This window comes from Schistocerca nitens, chromosome 1 (genome assembly GCF_023898315.1).
Source record: "Schistocerca nitens isolate TAMUIC-IGC-003100 chromosome 1, iqSchNite1.1, whole genome shotgun sequence".
In the NCBI taxonomy this organism is placed as follows: Eukaryota; Metazoa; Arthropoda; class Insecta; order Orthoptera; family Acrididae; genus Schistocerca; species Schistocerca nitens.
The window spans coordinates 965054575-965067454 of NC_064614.1; the positions used below are offsets into that span (position 1 = coordinate 965054575).

Consider the following 12880-nt stretch of genomic DNA (forward strand, 5'->3'; position numbering starts at 1 on the left):
AAAATGTTGTGGGGAAGGCTAACCAAAGACTGTGTTTTATCGGCAGGACACAGAAAATTTAACAGATCTACTAGGGATACTGCCTAAACTACACTTGCCCGTCCTCTTTTAGAATACTGCTTAGCGGTGTGGGATCCTTACTAGATAGGATTGATGGAGTACATCGAAAAAAGTTCAAAGAAGAGCAGCACATTTTGTATTATTGTGAAATATGGGAGAGAGTGTCACTGAAACGATACAGGATTTGGACTGGACATCATTAAAAGAAAGGCGTTTTTCGTTGTGACGGAATCCTCTCACAAATTTCTGATCACCATCCTTCTCCTCCGAATGTGAAAATATTCTGTTGACGCCAACCTAAAGAGGGAGAGACAATCACCACAATAAAATAAGGGTAATCAGGGCTCATACGTAAAGATGTAGGTGTTTGTACTTTCCGCGTGCTATATGAGATTGGAATAATAGAGAATTGTGGAGGTGGTTTGATGAACCCTCTGCCAGGCACTTAAATGCGATTTGCAAAATATCCATGTAGATGTAGATGTAATCTTTAAGTATTTAGTTGAATTTACAGCCTTCAGATTTGTGTGACTTCTAGCGTAATCTAAATTTAGCAGTTTTCTTTTAGTACTCATGTGAATATCTACACATTTTTCTTTATTCAGGGTCAATTGCCACTATTCACACCATACAGATACAGTATTTAAATCATTTTGCAATTCGTTTTGGTCATCTGATGACTTTACAAGATGGTAAATGATAGCATCGTCTGCTAACAATCTAAGAGGGCTAGTCAGATTGTCTCCCATGTCGTTAATATACAGGGTGGTCGGAAATTCCCGTTACAGACTTCTAGGACTTTTAGAGGGGAGTGAGTACATCGTATTTTGAATAGGAACCCATGTCCGGAAATATCATCCAACAAGACTACAGAGTGTCAAAGTTATAGGTGCGGGCATCTGTAAATGTACGTATACACTGGGTGATTCCGTGATGATGTTACAGACTTTCTAGGATGATGGAGGATGATAAATGTATTAATTTGAAGTAAGGATCCCAGTACCAGAAATGAACGAGTCAAAGGTTATAAACGAAAACCATTCTGATACCTCTGACAGTTGAATACAAGTACCGGTTCTTGTGTTGCGAAGAGTGTAGGGCTGGTAACTTTCAGTGATGGTAGTGTGGACAAAAACGAGAAAAAATGTCCAATAAATGTGGGCTCTAAATTGCATACCTGAGGAGCTATAAACCATTCGTCCATCTTTGCTAATGTGAAACATATCTCCTCTACTGAGCAAGTGTTCATTGTCGTTAAGGTACGCACTTTAAAGCCCATGTTTATTGGACATTTCTTTTCGTTTGGTCCACACTACCACCACTGAAAGTTACCAGCCCTACACTCTCCGCAACACAAGAACCGGTACATGTATTCAACTGTCAGAGGTATCAGAATGGTTTTTGTTTATAACCTTCGACTCATTCGTTTCCGGTACAGGGATCCTTACTTTAAATTAATACATTTATTGTCCTCCATCATCCTAGAAAGTCTGTATCATCATCATGGAATCACCCTGTGTATACGTACGTTTACAGACGCCCACGCCTATAACTTTGACGCCCTGTAGTCTCGTTGGATGACGTTTCTGGACATGGGTTCCTATTCAAAATACGATGTACTCACTCCCCTCTACAAGTCCTAGAAGTCTGTAATGAGAATTTCTGACCACCCTGTACATCAGGAACAATAGAGGTATTATAACACTTCCTTGGGGAACGCCGGATATTACTTCTGTTTTACACTATGACTTTCTGTCTATTACTGCGAACTGTGTCCTTTCTGACAGGAAATTACAAATCCAGTTGCACAACTGAGGCGATATTCCATAGGCATGCAATTTGGTTAGAAGATGCTTGTGAGGAACGGTGTCTCAAGCCTTCTGGAAATCTAAAATTATGGAATCAATTTGACATCCCCTGTCGATAGCACTCATTACAGGGTAGTTGGGAAGTTACTAGGTATTGAAACTAACACATAACTTATCTTTGAGGAGTTTTTTTTATCAAATTAATACAGTACGTGCACTATTACATGGGAATATAATTGCATACATTAACAGTCCATTAAATTTTAATGTAGGCACCTGTGGCGTTGACCAATCTCCTCAAATAATCTGGAATGCAATCCACAACTTTCTGGAGGAAGTTGTGTGGGATGTTGGTAAGAACTTCCCGAATCCATGCTTCCAATTCGACCATCATGAAGGTTTCACCTGATGCGCCTCCTCTTTTGCCCATCCTCATAAAAAGAAGTTACAAGGTGTCAGTTCTGGAATTCTTCCAGGCCATTCATGAGGTCCACATCTCCCCAGCCAATGTGCTGGAAACTTGTCATCCAACCAGTTCTGCACATCATTTGCAAAGTGAGATGGTGCACCATCTTTCAAGAAGACGTCATCGGTATTTACCCATCCATATACCATGGGCCATACGTAATCCTGAAGCATTTGAAGGTAGTGTGTCCCGTTCATTGTTTCACACAGAGATATGGGTCAATGACATTTGTAACTGTTATTCCAAACCACATGGTCATTTCTGGATGAGAATGCAACTTCTCCACTGTAACTCCAGGATCCTCTGCCATCCAGTAATGACAATAGTGGCAACTGACGGAACCTTCCACAAAACAATTGAGGCCAATCTTCATGCCATTCCAACATTAACTACTGATACTCCATTTTGAGACCATAGTCTTCTGGTGTCAGCTGCTGCTCATTTTGAGACCATAGTCTTCTGGTGTCAGCTGCTGCTTGTAATGGGGTTTCCATGTTCAAAAGTTTAATTCTTTATGCAATACTTGATGCACAACATGCCTTGTGAGTCTACTCTCACAAGCTGCCTGGAGCGTTGATTTCCTGGGCTACGATTGAACATGTTCTGAACAAGTGCCAAATTCTCAGGACAGTGACATGTGTATGGATGATCTGTTTTTGCTGCAGCATTTACTGAACCTGTGGTCAAGAGCTTTGTGTGACCATTTGCTGTCTCTGAATTGTTCAGTGTTTGCCTCTTGTGGCCACCATCGGTATTATGTGGCATGAAAAATCAATACCCTATTTAATGTTCTCTATGTCTATGCTATTTACAATATTATTCCATCAATACTAAAAACTTAACAGCCATTTAATGATGGCTAGTTCCGAGTGTATGAATTTCTGGTGGCAAATTGGGTTCTTCATTGTCTTTACATCTTGGGCTATGGACTAAAAAGAATACAAGGTGTTGCTGCAATAACTAGGCAAGCCATGTTTACAAATTTGAGTAAAACAAAAAAACTGTCCAGAAAGTGGAAAAAATTTGTGTGTCATGTCTTTTTACAACCTTAATTTACATCACCAACTTGTTATGTAAACAGAGAATTGATATTTATTGAATCTTAAATAAATTGACTTTTCTCTCCTGCATCAAACAACTTGGTCTTAAAACTGTCACATAACCAACCAAGAAACTGAAGAAACAGCAAATATTAGCACTTTACAGTGAACTGAAAATTAAGGGAAGATGAAGCATCCATAACAGTCCTGTCACAGACCAATGTATAAAATTCCATGTCCAAGGATGGCGCATATTGTACATCTCAGCAAGATTCATGACGTATTTATATTTCAGGTTTAGCTGGCAGAGGAATTCATTCTTGTACCATATGATCGAGCCATTTTCAAATCATCCAATGGTAATAAAATTGCATTTTCAGCCAAAACTGGACATATCTGGTTATTCCAAAAATGCTTTCAGTTACAGCTAACAGATAAACAGCATGTCTTAACAAAAACAGTAAAAAGGTGCATAATGGGATAGTGGTAATAACCAGAACTGCCAAAGGTGAATCTCAAGTTTCTAAAATCAAAGGTTTATTCACTAATTTTTTGTGATAATATTTCTTATAACCCATTCACTTCTTTTACATTTTGACACTACAAATTTCTCAAAGTTTGCAGTGGTCTTCATCTGATTTACATTGTAGCTGGCTCAGTGCTACTTTTATAACTATTTTTCTAAATATAGTCTCATGTTTTGTACAAATAATAAAGACAATAAAATATAAACAATTAGTGATGTCAACCAGTTCCAGTATCCTTGCAAGTAAACAAGAGTCAAATGTCAGGAAAACAATGTACTATTTCAATCGTTGGCAACTGACTCTGGTCTTCCAGTCCATGTAAGATATCCCTTCTTATTATGATACCTCTTTGAAGTATTGCAGATGGTACATGTCCATAGCGCACATGGCGTTGGTCTATTTTTTATACGGACTTTAGCAGTCACACCTGGGATGAGCTGTATCGAACATCCCTTGCAAATGCTGCGTTTCAAGCTGATATCCCTGGTAACAAGAAGATGAGAGCAGTCAATCACATTTATATCACTTCTTATTAAAAAAATAAAAAATTCCTCAGCAGAATATAAACAATAGTATTAGGAATTAAGTTTCACCATACACTGAGCAGTGATCATGCACATAAATTGTATGACATGAATGACTGGGGCATCCCAAAGGACAGGTTCAGCGATGGACAGTTACAAGCAACCTGGCTTGCCTCCTTCCATTTATACTAAATTTGTTTACGCATGTCATGACGCAATAGGCAGGACACTTTAGTTGCATCTACTTAAAGTCTCATTATGTTCATTTGTTATGGAGAAATTAGAAATTTATTTCATAAAATTACAGTGGTCATCAGTAAAGGAACTAATAGTTCTAGTCTGTGAATACGTGAGAAATGCACAGCTCACACATTGCTCTGAATGCAGCAGGTGTGATATGGGCACTCAAAGATTTAAGATGGCTTGCACGTGTCAAGTGGTCATTGACGTAAGCTCGCGAAACCTAGTGGTCCTTTTCAGTAAGTCGGGGTTAGTGACTTGTGACATGGCTCACCTCTTGAGATCGTCGAAGGCAACAGTTCCAAGTGTTTGCTGTGACACCACAATTTATGGCGGAAAAGTACAAGCCTTGGAATGTGGTTTGGCCTCAGGATACTCCGAAGTGTTGAACTACAATCTCAATTGGCCGTCAACAGCTGACAGATGGGAATTTCTAGGACAAACTAGTCAGAATGATCTGCTTTGATTGCATGGTGACTTGACGATATTCTGGTTGATTCATTAAATACGGCATGAAAGAGTAAGATTTTTTCCCGATTGGCATTTGAGGCCAAACTAGCACAAACTGCCGAGACCGGAGCTGGTGGGGAAAAAAAGGAACATACTTGCTTTGATGACAGATGGTGATATGTCACTGGTTTGAGACATTGTGGCACTTTATGAGCGAGATTCTGATTCTACACTATGACCACAGTCCTCAACCTTACCACCACAGCACACTGGTGCGAGTATACAGCAGCATGGATCAATCTTTATATAGGAAGCATACCATCACTACAGATCTGCTAAACTTGATTCATACCTTAGTCATTTGATGTGCTATTCAACTGACCACTGGAATTTCTAAATTAATCAATGGGTTGTATTGGATTTATGATTTAATGTACAGCTAGTATACAGTAGCCATCCTTCCACTTGTCTATCTTGCTAGCTGCCATGAGCAATTAAGTTTTGTTTTCTCACAGAATGTTGATCCAGATATTTTGTCATTGATTCATATAATAATCAGTTTACATTTCGTTGTTGTTAAGGTCTTTGGGCGCAAAACTGCTACGGTCATTAGCACCTGGTCTGTGGCTTAGAGAAAGGTAAAAAAAAAACAAATTGGAAATCAGCAGCAATGGGAGTGAAACTCAAAAAGGGGGGAAAAAAAACAGACGGACAGCTTAGAAAACCAATATAGAAGGGGGAGTTTGTTTTCCCCAAAAAGAGCTTCAAATGACCTACGTCATCTCACTGACACTGATAAACTCAAGTATGCAATCAGCTGAGCGCATGTCATCTGCTAAAATGGAAGCCGTATCAGGCGACAACTGTAGACGGGTGCGTAGTGGAATAAAATAGGGGCACTCAAGTAAAAGGTGTCTCACCGTCTACAGTTGAGAGCAATGAGGGCAAAGCGGGGGAGGATTGCCACTTAAAAGATGTCGATGGCTAAAAAGACAGTGCCCTATCCGGAGTTTAGTTAAAATAACCTCCTCCCGACCACAAGTTCGGGAGGAAGAGGTTCAAGCACAGGGAAGAGCTTTCACGTCCCGCAATTTATTATTGGGAAGTGTAGACCAATGTGCATGCCATGAAAGAGCAACATGATGACATAAAATGCGCTGTAGATTGGCTAAGGGAACCATGCGAACAGCAGACTGAGGAAGAAAGACTGCAGCCTTGACCGCTATATCGGCTGCCTCATTTCCACGGATACCAACGTGTACTGGGATCCAGAGGAATGCCACACAGATGCCCCCCAAACGGAGCAAGTGGAGGCAGTCCTGAATCCGATGGGTGGACAGGGTAAAGAGCTTGATGACTGAGGAGAGAGCCAAGCGAATCTGAGCATATAATATACTGTATCCGCTGATGGTGACTGATGTATTGGACAGCCTGGAGAACAGTGTAAAGCTCTGCAGTAAAAACTGAACACTGGTCGGGAAGCCGAAATCGATTAGGGGTGTTGCCAACAATATAGGCACTCCCAACACCAAATGATGTTTTTGAGCTGTCAGTTTAAATAAATGTGGCATCCCTCATTTGTGCGCATAGAGCAGCAAATGCCCGACGATAAATGAGAGAAGGGGTACCATCCTTGGGAAGCTGACAAAGGTCACAGAGCAGGCAGGTTCAGGAGCGGAGCCAATGCAGTGCTGTACCCGTACCCCCAGTTGTCAAGAAAGTTTTAGGAAAGTGGAAGGAAAGAGAACATAGCAGTTGACGGAAGTGGACTCCTGGTGGTAGTAGAGAGGAAGGGCGGCCTTCATACCCTAAATCCAAGGAGGCGCCAAAAAAAATGTCATGGGCTGGATTAGCAGGCATGAAAGACAGATGGCTAGCATAATGAGTCAGAAGGACAGCTCACCAATTGGACAGCGGAGGTTCAACAGTCTCAGCATAAAGGCTTTCCACAGGTCTGGTGTAAAAAGCTCCAGACACTAAACGCAATCCACGGTGGTGGAGATACTGAAGAATAGATGGCCGAGCAGAGAAATAAACTATGCTTCCACAGTCCAATTTCGAATGCACTAAGGCGAGATAGAGGCGGAGAAGGACCACTCAGCCGAAAGATAGGAAACGTGGGAGGACCAGCACAGTTTTCTGTCAAACATAAGACCCAAGAATTTAGTGACGTCCCCGAACGGAAGGTCGACAAGGCCTACATGTACGGAAGTCAGAAGAAACTCTGCATGATGCCAAAAATTGACACAAACTGTCTACTGGGAGAAAATCGGAAGCCGGTTTCGATGCTCCAAGTGTGGAGGCGATCGAGACATACTTGATGAAGTTGTTCAAGAAGGCTGGTCCATTGAGAGCTGTAGTAGATCACAAAGAGGGAGTCTGAGACATCGGGAAGGAGGCAATCCATAACTGGATTTATGGCGATGGCAAGCAGTACAACAGCACAGAGCCCTGGGGTACCCCGTTTTCTTGGGAGAAAGTACGGGAGAGAGTAGTGTTCACTCGCACTTTAAATGCTCTGCCATAAATTCACGAATAAAAAATGGCAGCCGACCTCGAAAGCCCCAAGAGAACAGTGTGCGGAGGATGCCTGTCCTCCAACAGGTATCGTATGCTCTCTCCAGATCAAAAAATATTGCTACCGTTTGGCGTTTCCTAAGACAATTGTTCATGATGTAAGTGGAGAGAGCAACAAGAGGGACAACTGCAAAATGATGTTTTCGGAAACTGCATTCAGCAGATGTTAAAAGGCTTCGGGACTCCAGCCATCAGGCTAAACGGCAATTCACCATACACTCCAAAACCTTACATACACTACTCGTGAGAGAAATGGGTGATAGCTAGAGGGGAGATGTTTGTCCTTTCCAGGTTTTGGAACAGGAATGATGATAGCTTCCCGCCATCTTCTGGGAAAAGTACTGTCGGTCCAAATTCGATTATAATGGGGAAGGAGGTAACGCAGACTACGGTATGATAAATGCAGCAACATTTGGATGTGGATACCATCCGGTCCTGCGGCAGAAGAGCCAGAAGAGGAGAGTGCATGTTTGAGTTCCTGCATGGAGAAAACAGTATTATAGCTTTCGCTATTTTGAGAGGAGAAAGCAAGAGGTCACACTTCCGCTGCACGTTTCTTTGGGAGAAAGGCTGGCGGGTAATTTGAAGAGCTCAAAATCTCGGCAAAGGGTTGACCCAATGAGTTAGAAATTGCGACGGGGTCCACTAAGGTATCATGCGCGACAGTGAGCCCAGAGATCAGGGAGAAACTAGGCAGGCCAGATAACCATCGAATTCAACTCCAAACTTCTGAGGGAAGAGTGAAGGCGTTAGAAGAGCTAGTAAAGAAGTCGCAGCTTGCCTTCTTGCTAGCGCAGATGACACAACAGCATCGCACATGTAGCTGCTTATAGCAGATACAGTGGGATAAATTAGGATGGTGGTGGAAATTGCGAAGAGCGCGTCACCGCTCATGTATTGTGTCACGGCACGCCTTGTTCCACCGAGGAACTGGGGGGCGCCGGGGCAAATCGGAGGTGCGAGGTATTGAACGTTCCGCACCTATAAGAATAACTTCTGTAACATTAGTGATCTGATCGTTGACGCTAGGAATATGACTGTCATCAAATGTCACTAGAGACCAAACAAGTGTCCTATCGGCTTGGGCAAACTTCCAGTGTCTTGGGCGCAGAGATGGCAGTTGTGGCTGCAATTGAAGGACACAAGGAAAATGGTCATTCGAGTGTGTATCAGCAAGAGTGAACCATTCAAAGCGCCGAGCTAGCTGAGCAGTACCGACCAAAAGATCCAAATGAGAGAAATTCGTCATGGAGGCAGACAAAATTGTAGGTTCCCTAGTGTTGAGGCAAACAAGATCTGATTGGTGGAAGACGTCAATCAATAGGGAGCCTCGCAGACAAGGACGCGTAGATCCCCAAAGCGGGTGGTGGGCATTGAAGCCCCAACCAGCAAATAGGGGAGGGGGGGGGGGCGGTAGCTGACCAAAGAGATGAAGGAGATCAGCTCTTGCCATTGCTATGGACAATGGAATGTATACAGTACAAAGAGAGAAGGTGTATCCAGAAAGGGAAAGACGTACAGCAACAGCTTGGAAGGAACTGTTTAAGGGAATTGGGTGGTAATGGACAGTATCATGGAGAAAAATCATAAGTCCCCCATGTGCTGGAGTGCCATCTGCAGAGGGGATATCAAACCAGACTGACTGAAAATGAGGGAAAACAAAGCCATCATGGGGATGTAGCTTTGTTTCCTGAAGACAGAAGATGACCGGCGAGTAGGATTGTAAGAGTATCGACAATTCATCCCGATTGGCTCTAATGCTGCAGATACTGAAATGGATAATTAACATAAGGTGGACAGAAAAGAGAAGAATCTTACCACGGTTGCTTTCAACTCAACGACTGCTGAGAGCTGGCGGACGACAGAATGGAACGGCATTCCGCCAAAGGCAGAAGATCCTGATCCATAGCTTGTTCGGGGGCAGGTCACGCCACCAGCGATCGGCCGCCAGCAGTGCGCCTTGGCAACACGGAAGACGGCCGAGGGCAGTTACTGCCAGGTGGCGCTGTAGATGAGACACACTGTGACGGAGAAGGAGAGGAACTTGGTTTCTTATGAGCCTTCTTGGAAACAGGACGTTGAGATGAGAGAAGAATCCATGTTTGTGAAGTCACAGTAAATAAAAAAATCTTCGCGAGTAGGCTTTGTTTTGGAAGTCTGGTTGTCTGATTTTGGGGCTCGTGATTTAGCAGGAGCCGATGAAGGGTGAGCCGTAGAGTGAGCAGGTGATAGTGGGGAGGTTGAACCAGGGACCTTGGCACTGGCCGATCTAACGACTGTGACACTAAAGGTGAGATCCCAAGTCTGCGTGGCTTCCTCCTTAGTAGGCTGAGAAGATGCAAGGACAGTGCTATATTTACCTGCTGGAGGCAAAGTGGGCTTTCGACTGGTGAATAACTTAGGAGCAGCAAATGTAGACACCTTTTCCATCACTCTGATTTCCTGAATAAGCTGTTCATCTTTGAAAATGGGGCAATCTCTACAGAAAGCAGTGTGGTCACCCATACAGTTGATGCAACGAGGGGATGGAGGTGGACCAGCATCCTCATGGGCATCCTTGCCACATGTAACACATTTGGCCGGGTAGGAACATGACTGGCTGGTATGATTACACTGCTGACACCGGTAGCAACGCATAGGGTTGAGGATGTAAGGTTGAACTGAAATTCTCTCATAGCCCGCTTTAATGTTCGATGGAAGTTGAAATTTGTCAAATATCAAGAAGATAGTACGGGTCGGTACCAAGTCCTTGTCAACCCTTTTCATGACTATGTACAGCCGTTACGCCCTGGTCAGACAGGTAGTTTTGAATTTCCTCATTGGACAATCTGTCGAGTGTGTGTATATGAACCACCCCGTGTGATGAGAATTTAAAGTGTGGTGCATTTCCACCCGGACAGGGAAGGTGTGTAGCAGTGAAGTTCATAGCAATTTTTGTGCCTGTAGGGCACTGACTGTTTCTAACAAGGTGCCATTTCATAAGCGGGAACAAGACTTTACAGGACCTGCAATTGCGTCGACACCTTTCTAAATAATGAAAGTGTTGACTGTGGAGAAGTCTTGACCGTCCGACCGAGAAACAACAAGGAACTGTGGCACTGATGGAAGAATTCTACATCTACATCTACATTTATACTCCGCAAGCCACCCAACGGTGTGTGGCGGAGGGCACTTTACGTGCCACTGTCATTACCTCCCTTTCCTGTTCCAGTCGCGTATGGTTCGCAAGAAGAACGACTGTCTGAAAGCCTCCGTGCGCGCTCTAATCTCTCTAATTTTACATTCGTGATCTCCTCGGGAGGTATAAGTAGGGGGAAGCAATATATTCGATACCTCATCCAGAAACGCACCCTCTTGAAACTTGGCGAGCAAGCTACACCGCGATGCAGAGCGCCTCTCTTGCAGAGTCAGCCACTTGAGTGTATTAAACATCTCCGTAACGCTATCACGGTTACCAAATAACCCTGTGACGAAACACGCCGCTCTTCTTTGGATCCTCTCTATCTCCTCTGTCAACCCGACCTTGTACGGATCCCACACTGATGAGCAATACTCAAGTATAGGTCGAATGAGTGTTTTGTAAGCCACCTCCTTTGTTGATGGACTACATTTTCTAAGGACTCTCCAAATGAATCTCAACCTGGCACCCGCCTTACCAGCAATTAATTTTATATGATCATTCCTCTTCAAATCATTCCATACGCATACTCCCAGATATTTTACAGAAGTAACTGCTACCAGTGTTTGTTCCGCTATCATATAATCATACAATAACAGATCCTTCTTTCTATGTATTCGCAATACATTACATTTGTCTATGTTAAGGGACAGTTGCCACTCCCTGCACCAAGTGCCTATCCGCTGCAGATCTTCCTGCATTTCGCTGCAATTTTCTAATGCTGCAACTTCTCTGTATACTACAGCATCATCCGCGAAAAGCCGCATGGAACTTCCGACACTATCTACTAGGTCATTTATATATATTGTGAAAAGCAATGGTCCCATAACACTCCCCTGTGGCACGCCAGAGGTTACTTTAACGTCTGTAGACGTCTCTCCATTGATAACAATATGCTGTGTTCTGTTTGCTAAAAACCTCCAATCCAGCCACACAGCTGGTCTGATATTCCGTAGGCTCTTACTTTGTTTATCAGGCGACAGTGCGGAACTGTATCGAACGCCTTCCGGAAGTCAAGTAAAATAGCATCTACCTGGGAGCCTGTATCTAATATTTTCTGGGTCTCATGAACAAATAAAGCGAGTTGGGTCTCACACGATCGCTGTTTCCGGAATCCAGGAATCCATGTTGATTCCTACATAGTAGATTCTGGGTTTCCAAAAACGACATGATACTCGAGCAAAAAACATGTTCTAAAATTCTACAACAGATCGACGTCAGAGATATAGGTCTATAGTTTTGCGCATCTGCTCGACGACCCTTCTTGAAGACTGGGACTACCTGTGCTCTTTTCCAATCATTTGGAACCCTCCGTTCCTCTAGAGACTTGCGGTACACGGCTGTTAGAAGGGGGGCAAGTTCTTTCACGTACTCTGTGTAGAATCGAATTGGTATCCCGTCAGGTCCAGTGGACTTTCCTCCGTTGAGTGATTCCAGTTGCCTTTCTATTCCTTTGACACTTATTTCATTGTCAGCCATTTTTTCGATTGTGCAAGGATTTAGAGAAGGAACTGCAGTGCGGTCTTCCTCTGTGAAACAGCTTTGGAAAAAGGTGTTTAGTATTTCAGCTTTACGCGCGTCATCCTCTGTTTCAATGCCATCATCATCCCGGAGTGTCTGGATATGCTGTTTCGAGCCATTTACTGATTTAACGTAAGACCAGAACTTCCTAGGATTTTCTGTCAAGTCGGTACATAGAATTTTACTTTCGAATTCACTGAACACTTCACGCATAGCCCTCCTTACGCTAACTTTGACATCGTTTAGCTTCTGTTTGGCTGAGAGGTTTTGGCTGCGTTTAAACTTGGAGTGAAGCTCTCTTTGCTTTCGCAGTAGTTTCCTAACTTTGTCGTTGAACCACGGTGGGTTTTTCCCGTCCCTCACAGTTTTACTCGGCACGTACCTGTCTAAAACGCATTTTACAATTGCCTTGAACTTTTTCCATAAACACTCAACATTGTCAGTGTCGGAACAGAAATTTTCGTTTTGGTCTGTTAGGTAGTCTGAAAT

The 12880-nt window shown here is 43.3% G+C and overlaps 1 protein-coding gene across 7 annotated transcripts in view; it reads right to left on the bottom strand.

The window, feature by feature from the left end:
* Window positions 1-3894: 3894 nt before the first annotated feature.
* The window catches only part of LOC126194948 (ribonuclease P protein subunit p21), a 57421-nt gene continuing 48435 nt past the window's right edge, over window positions 3895-12880 (bottom strand). For 6 of the 7 annotated variants that reach the window (XM_049933385.1, XM_049933342.1, XM_049933359.1 and 3 more), the window contains one exon: window positions 3895-4384. In XM_049933385.1, coding sequence (XP_049789342.1) covers window positions 4183-4384 — 202 coding nt within the window. In that variant the 3' untranslated portion in view covers window positions 3895-4182. The remainder of the gene's footprint in view (window positions 4385-12880) is intronic. The other variant, XR_007538530.1, reaches the window with a different exon arrangement.